General features: G+C 45.3%; 1 protein-coding gene across 2 annotated transcripts in view; it reads right to left on the reverse strand.

Moving 5' to 3' along the window:
• LOC138525658 (uncharacterized) overlaps positions 1–20892 on the reverse strand; it is a 338509-nt gene that overhangs the window by 43845 nt on the left and 273772 nt on the right. For both annotated transcript variants that reach the window (XM_069635722.1, XM_069635721.1), the window contains exon 4: positions 19150–19389. In XM_069635722.1, coding sequence (XP_069491823.1) covers positions 19150–19389 — 240 coding nt within the window. The remainder of the gene's footprint in view (positions 1–19149; positions 19390–20892) is intronic.

Consider the following 20892-nt stretch of genomic DNA (forward strand, 5'->3'; position numbering starts at 1 on the left):
GATAATATATTTTTTAATCTAATACAGAAAGTTTATAAATATATGAGTAAAATGAAGTACACTTACTATTTCTGGTAAGATAAGTCCTATGTATTCAGTGGGTCTGGTCTTGTTCTCAGTTCTGTTGTGTCTGTGAGGTAATTATGTTGGAAGCCAATTTATCTTCTTGTGGTATATTCCATTTCAGAACATATTGTATTTAAATGAATGGTTAGTGTGTTACATATATGGGTTACATTTCTTATGTATTACTATATATAATGTGTTTGTGTGCTGCTTTTTGAATTTGTTAAATGTTCCTATATTATGATATAACAATCAAACATACCCTACCACCCCCCCCCCCCCACAGTTTTTAGGTAGTGGTACTGTTCTCCGAACATGTCTGCGAACATTAAATAAGTTCGCGGACATCAAGTTCATAAGAAGAGATCTAGTCAGTTCCATATGACATGTATATAAAGTCAAAGTCATTATTGTTAAGTTGTGCTACTAAAAAACTATGAAATTCAGTGAAAAAACTTTGTTAAAGGGACGTTATGGTTAAGTTGCGCTACTAAAAACCTATGAAATTCAGTGAAAAAAACTTTGTTAAAGGGACCTTATGGTTAAGTTGCGCTACTAAAAACCTATGAAATTCAGTGAAAAAACTTTGTTAAAGGGACGTTATGGTTCCAAGTAAAACCGAAAAACCCTTGAAATTCGCCAGTTATGGTAAGCTAAGCAACCATAACTCGCGCCACCACCGTGCACTGCTAAGACTAACACCCAGGACATCAAAGATGACATCACAAATGTCATTGGCTCTTGCTTGATTCCTTGTTCCCAGCTCCTTGATTCCCCGTCCTATTCCTTCCCTCTCCAATCTCCTGGAAACCCTTCTGTGCTCAAGTCACGGTCCTCCGTGCCTCCGAGCATAACTTGTTTGCTTCCTAGTGTTTCCCTGGACTTTCTAAACGCTCCTGGAAACTAAACCGCTATCCTCACGCTGGATGCCGAAGATCAGCTTTCGGGTCTATACAAATCCCGGACTGTAAAAAAGAAGAAATCCCAGAAGGTCGCAAGTACTCAACAAAAACAGGTGAGAAGGGGAGAGACTTGTGACAGATGGTGAAGGCCATTTCAGAATGGCATCTATCTTGTGCACGTCCATTCTGATGCCTCCTGGAGGAAGGATAAAACAAAGAAATTCTACTTTGGTGACGTGAAAAAAGCATTTTTCAAACTTTGCAAGCAAGCAATGTTGACGGAGCTTGGTGAGGACTGAACAAACGTGCCTGACAAGATCTTGTTCCGAGGTTGAGTATACTAAAATGTTGTCTATGTACACTAAGGCGCACACATCAATTAACTCCCTTAAGACGTTATTCATGAAATATTGGAATGCCGCAGGAGCGTTGCATAACCCGAAGGGAATGACTTGATATTCAAACAAGCTGTACTTAGTACGGAAGGCGGTTTTCCATTCATCTCCTTTTCTGACTCGGACCAGGTGGTACGCTCCTCGAAGGTCCAATTTGGTATAAATCTGGGCATCTTTAACTTGGTCTAGCATCTCAGGGATAAGTGGCAAGGGGTAGCGGTTCTTCATGGTGATCTGGTTCAATGCACGGTAGTTAATACAGGTTCTCAAGTCTCCTTTCTTTTTCGGTATAAAGAACAAAGGACTGGCTGCGGGGAACTTCGAAGGACGGATAAATCTGTTTGCAAGGTACTGGTCTAAATAGGATTTCAAATGAAGGTTTTCTGGTTCTGTGAGAGCGTAGATCCTGCCGCAAGGGATTTGTGCACCAGGAACAAGGTCGATCTGACAGTCATAGGGCCTGTGCGGCGGCAATGTATTGGCTTGATCCTTCCGGAAAACATCCTGGAAATCATGGTATTCACTTGGCAAGGTATTAGTTGCTCCCAAGGTTGATACTGTCGCTCCGGTAGTCATGGGGATACAGACGTCGGGTTTCTCCTCTTGGTAATAGCAGGCAGGGGAGCAGTCACTAGGGAAGGTTAATTTTCGTGTCCGCCAGTCTATCAAAGGGTTGTGAGCAACCAACCATGGCACCTCTAGTATTAGCCTGAACTGAGGTGCCTTGATGAGATCGAATGAAATAGACTCCCGATGTCCGTCCTGGCACAGCAAGGTTACCCTGGCTATGCACTGGGTTACTGGTCCGGAAGCGATTTCTGTCCCATCCACGGTGGTTACCTTGTCCATAGTTGGCTTAGAACACAAAGAAAGCCCCATCTCTGCTGCCAGTTCTTGATCAATATAATTTCCAACTGCTCCGCTATCGATGTATGCTTCAACAGCATGCATTCTTGATGACTGTTGGTGGTTAATTAAGATCACTGGTATTGCAAAGTGAGAGGTCAGCAACTCTTTCTTCTCACTCGACAAACTCTGTGGCCCCGACTGTTCTTCATGGGGGTTTTACTGGACAGTCCTTCAGGAAATGTCCTGGTTTCCCACAATACAAACAAAGCTGTTATTGTCTTCTTTTGTCCCGCTCTTGTTTTGTTAATGGAGGCCGTATCCCTCCAATCTGCATGGGTTCTACAGCATTTTCAGGTACACAGGGTGTTTTCCCTTGGTCGAACATACACTGTCCGAGGGTCCGTTTTAGACCGGTTTGCCTTCCGGTCCTGCAACCGGTGGTCTAGCTGCACAACCAGATTTATGAATTCTGCATAGTCTCTGGGTGGATCAACCACCTGGGCTAAGACGTCCTTTAATTTGCCTTGTAAGCCTCGATGGAATAACGTGGTTCTTTTGTTTTCTGGCCACCTAGCTTCGGCAACCAGTCTGTTGAAGATAGCAATGTACGTTAACAAGTCCTGATTCCCCTGTCGGACGGACAAGAGTTCATTGTCTACTGCTAGTTCCTGGGTATGGCGAGCAAAAAGTTTTTCCATTTCTCTCTGGAACCCCCCAAAGTCATGTAATAGAGGATCGTCATGGGTTACCAACGGCACCGACCAATCTGCTGCACTACCACTCAGGTATGATAAGACAAAAGCTACCCGAGCTTGGTCATTTGGAAATGCTTCAGGTCTACAAAGAAAATGAAGGCGGCACTGATTGATGAATGCTGCATACTTCCGTGGGTCACCTGAGAACCTTTGTGGTGGTGCCAGGGGCACTGTTCCAGGTAACGTGCTCTGTACCGGAGTGGGTGGTATGGTGGGGTTTTGCATCGTTGGATTGCTTCCAGGTAGAGGCGTCTGTCCTGCCTGTGTTTGCAGGTATTGCCTGCTAATCTCTTCAGTGCGTTCTTTGGTCACTATTAGGTTTCTCCGGAGGGCATTAGTCTCTTGTCGGGCAGAATGAACCTCAGCACGAAGCTCTCCTAGTAATTGGGACAATTGGTCCATTTCTGATGTCTCCATGGCACCCAGGTGGATTTGTTATGGTGGTCTTCGTGTTGTTACGCTCACTTGGTATCCACAGGGACGCCAACCAGCTGGGTTACTCACTGGTATGCTTCTCAGCTTTGCCCTGATGTGGTCTGCGGGGAAGGTTCTGCCTGAAAATACAGGAGGACTGTGTTCAAGACTGACCGACTGGGGTAAGTATCCTCCCTCCACCCCTGTATGCTTTCAGTCCCTCTGGCTCCCTCTCCTCACCTTGTGGTAGAATTAGGTATGCTCTCCATCCTGCCTTCTTTGCAGGGGCGCGTTGTCTTTCATGGGCGAGTGCGGTCCAGTTACTTCACTGACGCCGGCCCGTTTGATATTGTTCAGGTAGGTCTTATTGCTGTTCTTTAGTTTTGTTGCTATCCTGCATGCCTTTCTTTGTTTAAAATGTCTCTTTTTTCTCCCTTAGATATGCAGAGCTTCAGCACGGCAATCTGGCTTGGTTGAGCACCGCTGGTAAATGATGGCGCATTAAGAGCGTTATGATGTGGTATGTAAGCGTTATGCGCAGCGCTGCGAAGTCTTGCCTTTGCTAACCTGTGTTTTCCTTCCTTGTAGGTCGCGGTGTTCTTCAGCGCGAGTGGAATGTCCGGAGTGGTGCCAGCCGAGAGGCAACCAGCCAGGTAAGCCTTTTGAGCAGTTCGTAATTTGTAAATGTCTCTACAGCTTTCTTTAATGTTGCCTCTATCTTCCTCTTTTAGGTCGTTCTGTCCGGGAGGCGTGCAGATTTGAGGAAGCTGTTCTCAGTAGCTGTGAGTGTTTAAAGATGAAGACTGCAGGTAAGATGCTGCTGCTAATGATGTTCCTTTTGTCTCCTTACAGGTTCTGCTTCTCCGAGGTTTGAGGGAATAGCTGGACACGGTGAGCATCACGTTGCAAGCTGCAAAGTAACACGAAGCATGTTCTGCAGTCAGGGTGTGGTTTATATAGCTCAGGTAAAGTAGTACCAGGGAAAGTAGTTCCAGGCCTGCCACACCCAAAACACTAGACCGCATAGCTTGGTTCTTAGGAACCAAGCTATGTGGGTGCCTCCATGTTGGCTGACAATACAATAAAGTAGTTCCCAAGCACATTGTTGTTCATGGTGTATAAGCCTGGCGCCATAGGCGCCAGGACTGGCCCGAGGGCTTTTGAAGAGGATGCCAGGCTCTAGAGGCCCGAGTCCTGACTCCACCTGGCCAATGGGTTTGCCAGAGGGGGTTTTGGGCGAGGGTCGTGACAGGTGTATTGACCAGGAGAAGCTACATCCGGAGCAAGCTGTATGTTTCAACTGTGTTTGAGACACAGTTCAGCATGCACTAATCATGGCAAGACCACACCTTTCTCGCAATAGAAAAGCAGGTTGTCGTGTCTTAGCTACTCAAGCTGGAAGGCACTGATGAGGTCCAATAAGGTCGAAACATGTCTGTGATTTTTCTCTTTGCATAAAGAAGGTACATGGTCTAGCAGTTTGGATTGGACTGCCCTCTACCAGATGGTGCAAATACTGATTTGTACATAGTTATTTTATTATGATATGGAAAGATAAGCAAATAAGCAATGGAAACAAGGGGACACAATGTTACTTTCACGTTGTGCTATTGTTGTAAAATTGGTCAGTGGATATCACCCAATAGGGCTAGAACTACCTGTCAGATCCTCCTGTGGTGTCTGGGTCCCAGTGCAGGAAAGGCAAGGTCTTTCATGTTGGAGCAGGGTGTTTCCCTTCTCTAAGCACCCCCTTCGCTCTGTGCTCTGGGGCACTTATATTTATTGAAAATGAAAAGTGCTTCTCCAATGGGCATATGTATAGCTCGAGCAGTCCCATTGTGAGGCACTTTAGAAACCTCTATGAATTCATGATATAGTAGTTAATGCTTTGAGATTGCTTGTGGAGTCTCCAGATGCTGGGAACCATAAGTGGTGGCAAGACAACTTTGATGGTGATGGTGGTTAGGGAGCATGAGATGGTTGACAGCATTCTAAGACTCTGAAATTCCTCCTGGGAGAGAAGGTGCTCTTTAAGGTGGATACAGAAGCCAGTCTATATTGTAATGCCCTAGATTTCTGGAACTAGGACGTTTTGGGGCTAGGACGTTGCAGTGATGCAGAGCCAGGATGGCGAATTAGTGAAGGGGAAGGCACAAAAGGGTGGACAAAGGGAGATGGTTAGTTTGAGGAGAGCTTGGGAGCATAAGGTGCAAGGGGCTGAGTACCTTGGGATAGATACATCTGCTAGCCCAAGTGGATTTAAACTCCACTAGAAAGAACTAAAGTAGGTAGCCATTTTGCATGGATATTCTCCTCACGTGAAGGCATTGCAGAGAGGTGGCCGAGTCTCATGGGAGACTGTAGAGGGTATGGGTAGCAAAGTTCAAATCCTTGTTGGAAGCAGGAATGGGTGGAGCAGTAAACCAGCATGCTGAGGACCAAAGTGCTTAGATAGAATGAAAGTTGAAACAGACATGGATTTTATGAATGCACAAAAGGAGAACACTGGCAGCCGGGGCACACATTTAACTTTAGTGACTCGTATGTAACATGCTGGTTACAGACTCCACCCTTCAAAAGATCACCATCCTGGTGATAGGCTGAATTGTGAGGTTTCACTTTGTTATTAGAGTCTCTCACTTTTCTGCTAGTAAGACACCTCATGTGCCCAATGCTAATGGCCCAATAAGGGGATCTCATTTTGCAATGACAGAGTTTGTACAGGAATTGACAGGCACAGCCCAATTCCAGGCACTTGACTCTATATCCCTGGATACTCTTAGCAAGGTTTTGTGTCTGGATTCACCTCTGTGGTGGATCTACAAAGTGAAGTAGCTAGATTTTATAGCGCCTTGGATAACTCTGGCACTGAGTACTCGTCAGGTTCCTTGCAGTTCTATTAGGCTCTCGCAGGGCTGCATGGGAGAACAGTATCTAGAACTGTTAAGGTCCCTGAAGGTAGAGTTGTCAGATGCATTGATCCATGTAGAATCTCCTATCTCTGCTTGACGTTCAGCTTAGCTGTGCTGAGAGTCCAGGTTGCTCTTCTTGGTGATGGACTTGAGGAAATGACCACCTGTGTTGGTGGATGGTTTGTTTCTGTGCTGTTGCTACTTAGGGTGGCTCTCAGAGTCTTTTGGGATTTATGTTGTCTCAGAGTTGGAGGCCCTCCTGGATGTGCTGCTTCCGCTTGGCCATTTGGTGCTCTATGAACATATTTCCCTTTTGGAAATAGATTATTTCAGAGTTGGGTCTTGTATTTTTTGGCCTGTTCTCCCCCTGGATTCAGTACACCAGCATATCAAGTTACGGAGGTGGCCTCACTAGTGCTACGAGTGTTGGAGGTGCGGCCTGACATGTCGAGATACGTTGAGAGGTCCTTTCCTCTCCAGCTCTGTGCTGATGACAGTGTGGTGAGCTGGTAGTGGAGATTGGAGAGTGGAGCTGATGACCTGGCGAGTTCCTGAGTGGAGAGCAGAGCTGACGAGCTGAGGACCACTGCGTACATACCTCCTGATACTCTTGGTAGTGAGAGGCGCAGTGTCCCCCTGAGCCCGGAGACTGCAAGGCAGGGTGCTCAACCATAATACTATGAATTGCCTAACAATCTGGATGTTTTCTGTCAGCAGTGGTGTGGTGAGGTCATTGAGGCTGTGTCTGGCGGTGAGGGGTTGTTCAGCTTTTTAGTTGTCTTAGTGGTGGGCTAATCTCTAGGCACCAGTCTCTAGTTTGCAAACTGTCCATCCTTGCTTTGCATTGCCTATTAATATCAATCCCCAGGGCATCCCAAATGGCACAAGGGAAAATAAATCGTTATAATCTTGAAAGCGCGGAGCAGACGCCATTAGATGAATACATGGAAAGCAATTTATTAATTCATTAAAGGGGACGAACAGGGGAAGATTAAAGCATTCTTTGCCCCGGCCAAGCGGAGAATATATAGCGAAGCTGTAAAGTTGGACCATCATATAGCTGATTCATCTATGGCGGGCTCTGCTACGGATTATGTAGAAGAGATTGAAATATCAGGCCCGGTTCTCCAGGATGTGGAAAGACGAGTGAGTACGTCTTTCAAAGACATATGTACTAGCCTGCAAGACGAGAGATCGGGCCTTTCCTCCCTGACTGCCAGGTTTAGTGCCTCCAGAGAATGTTTAACTCCCCGGATAGGGAAAAGTCTGATGTAAGTTATGCACTAGACGATCCTGACGTTCTCCCGACTACTAATGTGGCGAGGGAGGAGAATGGTTGCAATGGTACCTGCCCGGATCCACCAGTTCATTGCATGGTGACAAGTAATAAAGAGGTCCTAAGAAGTGGAGAGAATCCATTGGTGGCTCTAAATCTGGTTCCGCAGTCTTTTATACGTTTGTCTGATACTGTAGTGCCGGATGTAAGAGCAACCTCCACTATTCTCAAGGAGAATAAAACATCATTTATTGAGAGGAGAGTATATGGGCACTAGCAACAAGGGTAGAACGTCTCAGCTAAACGTGGCTCATACGTTCCAACACAGGGAGACGTCTGTGAATGCAGAGAACAGTAAGACCAGCACACGGGTGTTGGTGCACGGAGAGGAGTTGGTGCCATAAGATCGAAGGGAGGTGAGACAATGAAAAAGTCTAAGAACTGCAAAGGCCTGAGGCAAAAGCAGACCTTTTTGAGAAATATTTTTGATGCATCTGCTAAAAGAGATTCCATCAAATTGCAGACTAGGAAAGATAGAGTGGCAAATCAGAACGTAATTGTAATTGATGACACCCAGAAGACGTCGGCATAAGGGACAGGTGGAGGGATTGAGGCTAAAGGCAGCAGACACAATTTGAATTGCATCTCTACCCAGTGGACCCACTGAATGTAGTAGCTGGAAAAGAAACTGATAGTAAAGAAGAAGAAAGGGGAAAAGGTGGGGGTTTAGTGATACCAGAAAACTCTGTGGGGTGACTTTGAATAATGGTAGGGTCAAGCAGGTGCCCACGTGTGAGGCAATGGTGGAGGCTGCAAATATGCTTGCTACTAATTGTGCCTGCACCTGTAAGGCTTCTGATGTGGGTAACAATAAGAGAACTGATGCTATGATACTGCCTAGCGCAGAACCTGGTATTCTGGCGTCACTGAGAAATGTGAAAAATCAATGGTGGGAGAGGCAACAGGGTAAACGTGGGACACCTGAACATGGAAGAAACGCATACACCCCAGAATCGTCTTCTTCAGCACTGATTCCTGAATCAGTATTAGAAGAGGAGAGGGATATGCCCTTGAATAGAGCCAGAGTACTGCAGCTTGTCTCTACCATCACAGAGCTGAGATCTGTGGCTACTTCAGACATTAGGTTTTTCCATCTATTTGATAAAAGGATGGTGGGGAAGTGCGCAGTCCATCTGTACGCTAAGCTACTGAGAAACTGGTTTATGCCAATCAGGAGGAATTGCTGGTAAGAGGGTACGAATGTTCTTATGCACGGAAGAATGATTTGATGGAGGATATTGTGGATAAATGGTGGGGTGGGGAATATAATAAAAAGAACATAAAATGCTTAGTGACTCAAGATGGACAGAGGCTGGTCCACCCTCATAAGGTCCCAGCAAACTGGGCCTGGCTGGCCTCCACCCTCACATGTCCAAAGGGGGTAGACCTGGATTCCAAAACTCCAGAGTGCAAAGTTGTAAGTGCTAACTCTCGGGGGCATAGCTGTTTTCTGAAAGCAGGTGTGAGGGCAGTCTTTCTAAAGTACGATATTGTGTTTGTTCAGGAAACATTGTTAACTACTACCCCTTATAATGGCTGGGTTTAGTATTATAACAAAAAAGGCAAAAAAGGCAGCAATGGGCGCCCATTTGGAGGGATCCTGGCGGCTATTAAAATTAAGCAGGGACGGGCTTTCAATTGTATTGCCACAATACAAGAAGCAGTTCTAATCGCCTTCTTTACTGAAGTAGTACATGGGAAAGACCAGGCGATACTTACTATTAATATCTACTTCACTCCGGTGAGGGTGGGAATAGATTCTGTGCTAAATGACATAGAGAATGTTTTAATAATATGCTTTCACTCAGTTTTGAATGATGTAGGTCGAATCGTTTTAGGAGGCGACCTTAATTGTATTTGTCTTAATCTTGCATCTTCCTTTGATGAATTAGGGGAGCAGAGGGGGCTCGATGTGCCACTGGAATTGAATCACAGTGTATTAATAGTAAGCATGGGCTCACATGGGCAGGCTTCCTGGCGAGATGGGGCTTTTGTCACCTGAAAGTACTGTCTCCCTCCGGTTTACCCCCAGTACCCACGTGGCATGACCACGCCTCACATTCGACTCCAGACTACATCTATCTAGCAAATATCAAACCTGTAACTATTAAATCATTTGAGGTTTTACTGACGGGGGCAGTGACAATGACATGTTCGAGGGCTCCTTAACTATTTTTGCAAAGGGGGTGGGGAGTAATAGAGAAAACAAAGTGTACACACCTGTAGTAAATGCCTCTACGAATAGGGTACTACAGATTAGCAAAAATATGGTGAAAGTCAACAATTCTATAGAGAAATGGTAAATAGTGGCGTAATTAGATGTTGTGACCAACAGGTCTTTGTCAATAATAAAACCCATTTTGATAGGGCGATTACCCAACAGAAACGGGTCACGTGGTCAGATATTAGGAAACTGAGGAAGGTGAGGTGATTGAATGGAAGGTGAAGAAGCAAGCTATTCAGTCTTGCAGACAGAACTACAAACGATGGGTAAAAGATGTCAAGCTGCAGATAGGTATAAAGGAGAACCAAGACTAGTTTGGGAATCTAATAAAAAAGGATACCAGAGGGATATGGTGGCATCTGAATCAGAAGAACAAGATGCAAATAGAATGTCAGGCCTCCTGTGTTTCAGAAGGAGTGTGGGTAGAGCATTTCACTATGAAATATAAGGGGGAGGTCGGAAGTTCTAGGTTAATAACAAAGGTGATTAGTTTGTCTGAGATTCCCTGGACATATGAATTTGACAGGTATGACATTGAGATTATAATAGAGATCCTGAATGATTCGAGAGCAGCCTGTGGTCTGGATGGTATGTCCAATAGCCTTCTAAAAAATAGAAAGGAACTATGGGCAGAAATACTTTATAGATTGTTCAATCAGATCATTGAAACAGGCAAACGCCTGGAACTGTGGCACTTGTCTATCCTGGTTCCAATTTTTATAAAAGGACACAGATAGACCCCAACCAGTGACCCGCCCATCTCGTTATTAAATGTGTCTTCTAGAATTCTGGTATTCTGATAAAATTCCCAAGTGCACGGCATAGAGACTTATTCATAAGAATTAGACTGAACATCCTCCCAACAAGAGAGGTTGTCTTCTCAAGACATGGCGCAGAAACATCTGATGCTTGTAGATTCTGTAAAAAACAAGAGGAATCTCTCATTCACTTGACGCTATTCTGTGACAAACTAAACACAAAAATAACGAAACACATGGGGGGAACTCATTATGGCAAACCATCACTTGACTTGATTTTAAACACATTTTTGCAGTAACAAACTTTTAAACAGAAATACTAAAAATGTAATGAGTTCTTATGAGATTATGAATTTTAAAATATGTTCAACATAAGTAAAAGTTTGTATTAAACTAAATACTTTTGATTTTAAAAATATATTAGATTTTACTCCAGCAAGGCTGCATCAATCGAAGAATGAAATGGCATCTTATTTAAATAGTAACACATTGGAGATAAACCCGGCTAAGTCCTTTGTAGCAACGATCAGTTGGAAAAACAGAGGAAACACTGTGAGTGGTATATCAATGATATTCGGTAGCTGAAGTGCAGACCTTCAAATATTTGGGATTTTCATTTTCTGTCATCTATATATTGAAAGTAAAAAAAGCAACCATCGAGACGAAGGTCCGATCATGTATAACATTGATGAGGGTCATAAAAAGCAGGCTGTGTGCATTTTCTCTGATCCCCTTGATAGGGTTTTACTGTCTTAAGGTAACTGCAATGGTGTTGTATGGAGCTGATATATTTTACTAACAGTAAATATTGTGCCGTCCTGGAGGGCAGGGCATTGAAAGAGTTTCTGGGCTTTCCCAGTTCCATGCCTATAAGTGTCATGTGGTTGGAACTGGGACTTTGGGGGCTTATTTGGGAGAAATGTTGGATGGTGCGGCTAATGTCTTTCTATGGAAATATAGGAAGCGTTACATCCATTTTATGGAAGGGAACGCTATCTTGAGCAAGGATTCCGAAGTAATTATGAAATGGAAAATTAAACGATGGGACGTGACATAAGGTAGATAGATAAGGTAGAATCAAGATATATTGCAACAACAGGCTTCGCTACACTCCAACAAAGGATATTAGACTTTATTTGAGAACGTTTCCTTCGCAGACACTGGAAATAATTTGTCCCCGCCTAGGAATTCCAAAAGAATGACAGAAGTGCAGACTGTGTAAATCAGACGTTGCTGAGACTCTCCAACACGTGGTGCTGCCTGACGAATAAAGGTACGCTCCTTTAAATCGCGGTCCAGGTGGACTGGTGCCTGGCTATCCGGCCTCCGAGTACAGGGTACTGGTGATTCGACCAAGGCAGGTCCGGGAAGGCGATTGGCAAACTGGCAATTGCCCCACCAGCTCAAGGGAAGAAGGCTCTTGCAGATGAAGATCTTCTCTCGTCAAGTGGAGAAAAGTGGTGAGACGCTGCAGCAGGGCTTCACTGGTGGTTCAGTCATTGCAGATGTCTTTGGCTTCTCTCCTCTTCGGCTTCTTAGTTCCAGTGGCGACCTCTTGCCCTTCCAGTCCTCAGGACCCTGCTTTTATGCAAAAAAGACCCTCATTCATACAGCCTAGCTGTCACTCACACAGTGGAGTAGTCATCCTTGGTGGGAGACCCTCCAGCCTATGAGGGCAGAGTGCGACATGGGTTGCTGAGGCAACCCTGTCCTGGGGTTCTACTCCCCCTCCCACACAATGGGTCCACCCCAGACTCAGTGGCGCCGAAAGGAGGGCTTCTTGGCAGAAGCCCGCCAAAAGGACGAACAAAGGATCCCTGACCTTGGTTAGGATCTTAGAGAAAGACACAAGAAAGAATTTATATAAAAGTTCTGGCAAATAAAACCTACCGGCGTAAAGTTAATATAAAAATAAACCGGCGGTATGTTAGAGGCTGTCAGTAAATGTGGTAGGCTCGAACAATGGGAAAATCCCATAGGGAAATATTCGCGGTCGAATATTTTTGGTAGTAACCACTGCCACCAGCCCGAAACTTTTGAGAGAGGGACTGTACGGTACCCTCTCAAAAATGAACACCAGGGAACAACTATTAACCCTTCCTAGTACTTCCATAGTAAAATGGGTTGTACTGGTTCAGCTCATGCCACCTAACGTTCTCTCCCTATCAGAGGCTGGAAATAATTGGCATACCTGAAATCCGTTGCGGCATGTGGGTAAACTCTGAGAAGCTGGGCGGACAAATAAAGAGCATCTTCTCGTGAACCTGTGGGTATATGGGAATCGAGTATTCCTGGCTTCTCAGACTTAGGGCAGGGAACCTTCTACCCCTGCTCAGACTGTACCATAATCACTATATTCCAAAAGACAAACCAATTCTTCGTTCACTCCGGGACTAGTCTGATGCAGGTGTTCAGTTTGCGGTTGTCAATGCACATGTATAGGCCACGTTCATCCATTTTCCATTTACGATAGTGGGTCATGCGTAGGGGCTTCATTGTTTTAAGATTGATGAATATTTTCCACCTGAATCAATGGCAAAATGGTCTATTTATTTAACTAATTAATCACGGACGTGACAATAGCCGTCGCAAGAAGCAGTGACATACTAGCTGACACTATCGTAAAAGGTTTCTTAGCCACATAAACACTGTGCCTAGAGAAATAGTAGTGTCACAGATGTTCCGAGCACCTATGACATCTGGTTCTGCACAGGTGAATATTTCACATACGGTACAGAGCATGTTCGGGCTTGCATTTGGATCTTGCACAGAGGATAGCTAGATATGAATGTTCCTAAGGATGCTTGCGCTGGTCTTCTGGGACACTCACGTTTATGTCAATGAACTGAGGGTCTGTAGAGTAAAGCGATTCATTGAGCCACTTGTTCTGTAACTGAGAGTTAATGAGTAGCAATTTCTAACCTGCTTCAAGATATCTCCTGCAGGCTTGTGTGGGTCCTCACCTCCTCCCTTCCACAGTGATGGTAATAATTGGATGGCATGTCTTTGGGCACAGAGACGGCATCTATGTTGGTAAGTGATCAGAGATTTAGTAGTATTAAGCAGCCGCTTTCAATAAAAGGGCTTTATTGGGTTGGGAGTAAGTCTTGCCCATTGAAGATGTCTGCAGTCAAGGCAGAGAACAGGACAGCATGAGGGGCATTTGTGATCCGTTCAACCAGCAGTAAGGCATGCCATCCGGGGGATCCAAATTTGGGACACTTGATGTTTAATAAAGCAGTTCAGCTGTGTTCAGTTAGTAAGTAGCAGCACAATAGTAATTGATACAGTGTGAGATTGTACTCCCTATTATGCTGTGCTGTGCAGAACAAAAAAGGTGTACTAGTTACCTTTGCAATTTCTGCGGGTTCAGTGATTTTAGCAGGGGAGAGAGGGAGAGAAAGCGGAGGCAAAGAGGAAGGTTTTGAGGTGCTTCCGGAACCGGAGGTGGTTCTCCTCAAGTTTCAGGGAGGCAGGAAGGCTGTTCCAGAGGGAGGCCCCTGCCGCAGAGAGAGATCTACCCCCAGCTCGTTGCTTCGAGAAGCGGCTGACCCTGAGGGAGTTGGAGACGGATGAGCGAAGGGCTCGGGAAGGAAGATATTTAGGAAGAGAGAGTTGCAGGTATTTAGGCCCCAGACCCCAGAAGGCCTTGTGGACAATGCAGAGGGTTTTGAACTTAATCCTCGCAGCCACTGGGAGCCAGTGTAGAGATTTCAGTCCTGGAGAGATACAGTCCCTGGGCTTGAGGCCAAGGACAAGTCTCGCAGTTCTGTTCTGGATGAGTTGCAGAGGGCGGAGAGTGGAGGCAGGCAGATTAAGATAGAGACTGTTACAGTAGTCCAGCTTCGAGAGAACCAGGACTCGGGAGACAGTGAGCTTCTGGGGGAAGGAGAGGAAGGGAAGAATACCTCTAAGGAGGTGCAGCTGGTAGTGTGACTTCTTAGAGACCTCAGATATATGAGGAGAGAAGGAGAGTGTGGAGTCAAAATTGGCTCAATTACCAATATCAGGATCACTCTTTAGTGATTTCTGTGAACAGCAATGTATACTAATATTACTTAATATACTTAAAGAGGGTGGCACATGCCATGAACTCGGGTCCACAAAATTGAAACATTATAGTGAGGGACATCTAGAAGAGGGCGGCTATACTGTGTATCTGACACACAGAGGAGTCATGGACAAAGCCAGATTTCATTAACAATCAGAATCTCACACTGTGACTTTCATCAGGTGAATCTTGAATCCTATCATCAATAATACATCTCACCAAGAGCAAGATTTCAAACTGGTTTCCCCTTAAGTGGGATCCCAGTGGATTCAGTGATACACTGATTACAACTGGGATCATTCTAACCCCCCCTCAACAACAGCATCATTATTTAGTGGCACAGGTAAACACAGCATAAACATCAACAACAGCCTGAATTAAGATCTCTCAAAGTAACTCACTCTCTGAAGGGGACTAGTTCTCTGCGCTACTCGTTGCAGAGCACTCACTGGCTCCCCTCCCTCTGCGGCACTGGGAATCTAGGGCGGCATTCACCCAGGGACAGAGGGTTGGTGCCTAGGGAGAACTCGGTGGCCTCAGAGAAAGGTGGCAGTGGCTATCCAGGCGGATCACCATACAGGCCTGGGTGCTCTGCTGGGCTCCAGGGAAAGAAGAGGAGGGCAAGGGAGCAAGAGTGAAGAGCCAGGAAGGATGGGGATCAGGCTGGACCCTTCCAGGATGGGCCAGAGCACAATGGTTTCATGAAATGCTCTTACCTGGTATAGGGTCAAGTTGAAGGGAGTGGCAGGGGGTTGAGCTAGGGAAAGAGGGGCGGCCCATCATACCTGTGTCTTCCATATAAGGAAGACACCTGAGCTGGCTTTTGAAGAAACAATCATTACAGGGTGCAGAGACTCCAAATGGAAGAACCCAATGCCATCAGGAAGTACAAACACATGGCAGAGCTTTACCTTGAAGGCCGACGTAAGGGCCGAGAAGTGAACATAAAAGGGTCTCTTCTCAACAGCACAGGGTGTGATTGCAGGAAGAAAAAGCTTCTCGGACTGAAGCCAAAAGATGCATTATGGTGTGGCTATTCCCAGGAAACCGCCTGCAGTGAGATATTAAGGAAAGGTACTGCACAAACCGGGGTTTGTAGCCACTGTTCCAGTGCTCGGGGGGATGTCTTACTACTTGCATATTTAAACCAGAGACCCTTTTAAGTATAAATAGCCACAGATATAAAGTCTTCTGAAAGTGATTTATGCTGTTCGTTATGACCAAGCAATTTATGGTGTTTCATTTATGCAGCCCCACAGTAGTCGAATGTCCAGCAAAGTCCACTCCACACTTACATTGGGGCTTGACAGCTGTTGCTACAACATTAGCAGCCTTCCTATTTCCACACAATTGAATGTATTGTTTCTAGAAATGTCAAAGTATTTGTTTTTGATACTTTGACACATTGTGGAATTAAAATGAGCTCATGAGCAAGACATGGATTTTAAAAATAGCTCCCTGCCCTGGCACAGAGAGAAAAGTGTGCCCTGTCAAAGCAAATCCTTATATATTTCCATTGAAGGAAGAACGTCGAAGCTGCACAAAATAATCCTAAACTTTCTTTCATATCAGGATGAAATGCGTGGTTTATTTACAGTTTCATAGTCAGAGTCAAATAGTCGGTCAATCTGTGTGTGTTTCATGTCCGACAGCAGCACTGCTGCAGAACAGTTTATGTTGTGCTACAGGGAAACTAAAAACTAAAACATGGGTGACAACTTCATCTCCACCGCTCCTCCTTCCTATAAACTGAAGCACCTCCACAGATGCATTTATGCACGCAAGTATTTCAACCAATAAGTGCTATGCTATAGGAGACTGTGTGTTATTGGGTCACTAGGTTCCTCATACTCTATGCTATAGGATAGTACATGTTTACGTGTTGTTGGATCCCTAGGTACCTCCTACTCTATCCTATAGGAGAATACATGTTGTTGGTCCCTAGGTACCCCCTACTACTCTACTGCCTTCTCCTACTCTATGCTACAGGGAAATATGGGTTGTTGTATCGCTAGGTGCCTCCTCCTACTCTATGCTATAGGAGAATACGTGTTGTTCGATCCCTAGTTGCCTCCTCCTTCTTTATGCTGTAGAGGAAAATGTGTTGTTGGATCCCAAGTGCCTCATACTCTATGGTATAGGAGAATATGTGTTGTTGGATCCGTAGGTACCTCATACTAAATGCTATAGGAGAATACGTGTTGTTGGACCCCTAGGTGCCTCATACTCTATGATGTAGGAGAATACATGTTTTTGGATCCCTAGGTGACTCATACTCTATGCTATAGGATAATATATGTTGTTGGATCCCTAGGTACCTCATAATCTATGCTATAAGAGAATCTGTGTTGTTGGATCCCTAGATGCCTCCTACTCTATGCTATAGGAGAATACATGTTTTTGGATCCCTAGGTGCCTCATACTCTATGCCAGAGGTCTTCAAACTTTAAATGGAGGAAAATGGGCAGGGGCGGTTCACAGGGTCGGACTGGAGCTTAAAACTGGCTCAGGCACCAATGAAAAAGTGGCCTACAGTTGCAAATGGCAATGTATTACTTTAGTGACAGACTGTTTGACTAGTACCCGAGGGTTTTTTTGTTGTTAAAATGTAAGCAAATTGTGATATTTAAAGTGTATTTATTCGGCAACAAAGGTCAAAACTACTAGCTGCATAGTGAAGTAACTCATCAAACTGACCCACATTAGCCAAAAAAGTGGCCAATTTTGACCCCAAAAAATTGACCCACGCTAGCATTTTGCATTTTTGGTTTGGTTATTGCCCTATTGTCCGATCCTGGTGGCTTATCCATAATGGGCGAGGGGGCGTCGACCCAGTGGGCCCTTCACCCATTATGGGGAGCAAACTGTTTGGCTTTTTACCCAATTTCTTTTTAAGCATGCTCTAAAATGCAACATTTCAACCCATTATTTTAAAACAATTCACGGGGGAAACCCGCCCAACCCCTCCTTGATTGGTTTGGGCTCCCTCGTTGCGCTCCGTCGCTAATGCATATCTGGGGGGAAATATTTATGCCCCTCCACTTAAATAATTTACCAGCCGCCACTGGCCCTGGCACTGTGCTGGGAGTGGGGTGGGGGAGCCCAGGGACTGTGGTGGGAGCAGGATGGGTGGGATCCATGGGATAATGTTGGGATCAGGGTGGGGAGAGCCCAGGGTCAGTGGTGCGGTGGGGAGACCACATGGACTGGGTAGGAGTGGGATAAAAGAGCACAGAGACTGATGGAGGCAGGTGGGGGAGCCCAGGGACTATACTGGGAGTAGGATGTTTTGAAGGTGCGCAATGGTTCATAGCCATTTGTACATACTTTCCATTTGGCATTTTTGGGGGGCCCAGCCTGCCCACATTTTGCTTGTGGGGGGCCAAGGCCTAAAAAGACCACTGCTATATGATATAAGAGAATACATGTTGTTGGATCCCTAGGAGCCAACTCCTATTCCATTTTATTGGAGAATACGTGTTGTTGGATACCTAGGTGCCTACTCCTACTCTATGCTATAGAAGAATATGTGTTCTTGGTACCTAGGTCTATAGGAGAATACATGTTATTGGATCCCTAGGTGCTTGGTTCCCTAGCTGCCTCATACTCTATGCTTTAGGAGAATACATGTTGTTGGATCCCTAGGTGCCTCCTCCTACTCTATATTATTGAAGAATATGTGTTGTTGGATACCTAGGGGCCTACTCCTACTCTATGCTATAGAAGAATACGTGTTCTTGGTACCTAGGTCTATAGGAGAATACATGTTTTTGAATCCCTAGTTGCCTCATGCTCTGCTGACAAGGTACTAAGCACCAGCGTCGAATGTCTCTACTAGGCTTTCGGCCACTTACCCACCTGACTGCGCCTTTCACTTAAGTGCCGGAACCTCTTAATTGTGATCTTCCCAGATTGAAACTCAGGGTGCCTTTTAACATCTGTATCTCATAATTACTTGCCACTTATGTCTGTTCTAGTGGCCCTGTGAAGCAGGCCTTCATTTGGCACGTGTGATACCATTGGCCAGCACCATTGTAATTGCGCCATTTTTAAATATATGGTTCTGGGCAGAAAATAGATTCACATTAAGAAACGGAAATGTGGGTGAATGGAGATAACATAATGGTTTAACGTTTAAAGGAAGAACTGGTAAAAGGATGTTGTCAACAACAAACCGAGAAAACAGGACGAATTGAAGAGAAAGATGAAAGGAGACACATAGCTGTTTGGTGGCGGCTCTTTTCTCTTTAGAATTTTCTGAACTTTCTTTTATAGGGGCAAAAACCAATCAACAGAGCAATGTAAACTTCCACTGGCCTCGACTATCGCAGTGAGGATTTCCACCTTATCACATGAGTCAAGTCCATTATCCTCTCTCTCGAGACTGAGCTGCAGCGCTTGGACGCAGCACGTCCATGTTGACCTTCCTCCTATCAAACATGCAGTCCCGCTGCTCTAGCTGCGCCCCATGACCTCTGCCTCCTTACCTGGGCAGGTGACATCAGTGGATTGACTCTGTTCCTCACTGACGTGGTTCTTCACGGTGCAGGTTACATTCCTGAGGACAGACTCGTAGCTCATCTCTACTACCCTGGAAGGGAGCCATGAGGGTGTCCCATTCACACTCCAGGAATAGGATGGGTCTGTGCCGTTCCCCATGAGGCAGGACAGCTGAACACCGCCATTCAGATGGCATGTGTAATTCACCTCAGGTGTGGACACAGGGTCTGAAATGAAAATGTTATAAAGTTTGGTCCTGAGACATTTTGACACAGGATTAATAGTCAAACCTCTATCAGGTGCAGGGCTGAAAGGTCCACGTGTGGCATCTCATAACATTGTGACCATTGACATACTATGAGTAGAGCTCAGCGCCCTCTTCTATTTCCACCTATTTATATTGTTTTACTTTTAATATCCCCTCTCGTTCCCTTCATTGCTATTTCCTTGTTCTTTATTTTCTCTTGTTATATCCTATTCCTACGCTTCTCTATTTCATTCTTAATTTCTGATTGGCTGAAACGTTCCTCTTACCTGCTTATCAGATGTAATCTTTCTTCCCCCTGCCTCGGGTGCAAGCATGTCAAATGCCACCCCTAGACTTATGTTAATGGTCATCAAGCGACTTGGAATGACCTAGTAGAGGGTTGGAATTACCTATCTGAGGGCCACAGGTAGTTGCACCCCACCTGGATCTTCCAGGCACCACAGCTTTTCCACAGCTGTCTGCATGTCTGGCTACTTCTTCCAGCCTTGATGACTTTGAGTTGAAAGAAGGCTGGCAGGAAATTACAAGACAGGTATGAAGGGCATACAAGAAACAAGGTTCTAGGTTTCACCAAGCATTTCCCTCCAATGTCACCAGGTCCCACCACCACCATCCATGTTATTTTAAGAAGAACCTACAAAGCATGACTAACGCTACACGTGCCTTCTTGCCCTTCTGATCCCTGTCCAGAACCTTGTACAGCTGCGGGTGACATCCCAGAAACCACTGCTGGAAAAGGCAGGTCTTCATATGTTTATGGAAGACCTGATTCTTTTCTACAACTCAGAGCATCAAGAGTAGTTGGTTTCACATGTTGGGGGCATGACAGGAGGAGGTTTGCCCACCTGCTCTACATCAATTGAACTGCAGTACTTCCAGCTGCAAGACTGCAGTTGGAAATATGCATCTGTAAGGGAAGTACTTTGTGACCTGTTTATTGCTAAAGGTAAACCCAAATTATAATAGGAGTCCACTGCCCCTGCTCCATTCTCCTCTACTCCTCTCTCTTCCTAACATCATGTGACTTCATATCTTCCTCCTCTTCCTAACTAAACTCTTTCTACCCTGCGTAAGGCACTCCTCATATATGTATCCTTTATTTATTTATTTATAAAGCACTCCTTCACCAATGGTGGCATCAAAGAGAAAAAGAGGGCAATGTAAAACAAGGTGAGCTAAAACAAAAAGGTCTTCAAGGTGCATCAAAACAGCAAATGATCCTGTGTGGCACGGAGGGTCACAGGAAGGGAGTTCCACAGCCTGGAGGCTGCAACAGAGAAGGCCCAGCCAACTGATCTAGAGTGGTGAAAGTGGGGAACCTGAACAAGATGAAGAGATACAGATCATAGAGAACAAGAAGGGACATAATGGGGGAATTGGACCTGCAAGTACTCAGGACCCGAGCCATAAAAGGCCCGGTGCACCATGCAGAGTGCTTGGAACTCCACCCATTTACACACAG

This window comes from Ambystoma mexicanum, chromosome 7p (genome assembly GCF_040938575.1).
Source record: "Ambystoma mexicanum isolate Mex_15411 chromosome 7p, UKY_AmexF1_1, whole genome shotgun sequence".
Taxonomy (NCBI): domain Eukaryota; kingdom Metazoa; phylum Chordata; class Amphibia; order Caudata; family Ambystomatidae; genus Ambystoma; species Ambystoma mexicanum.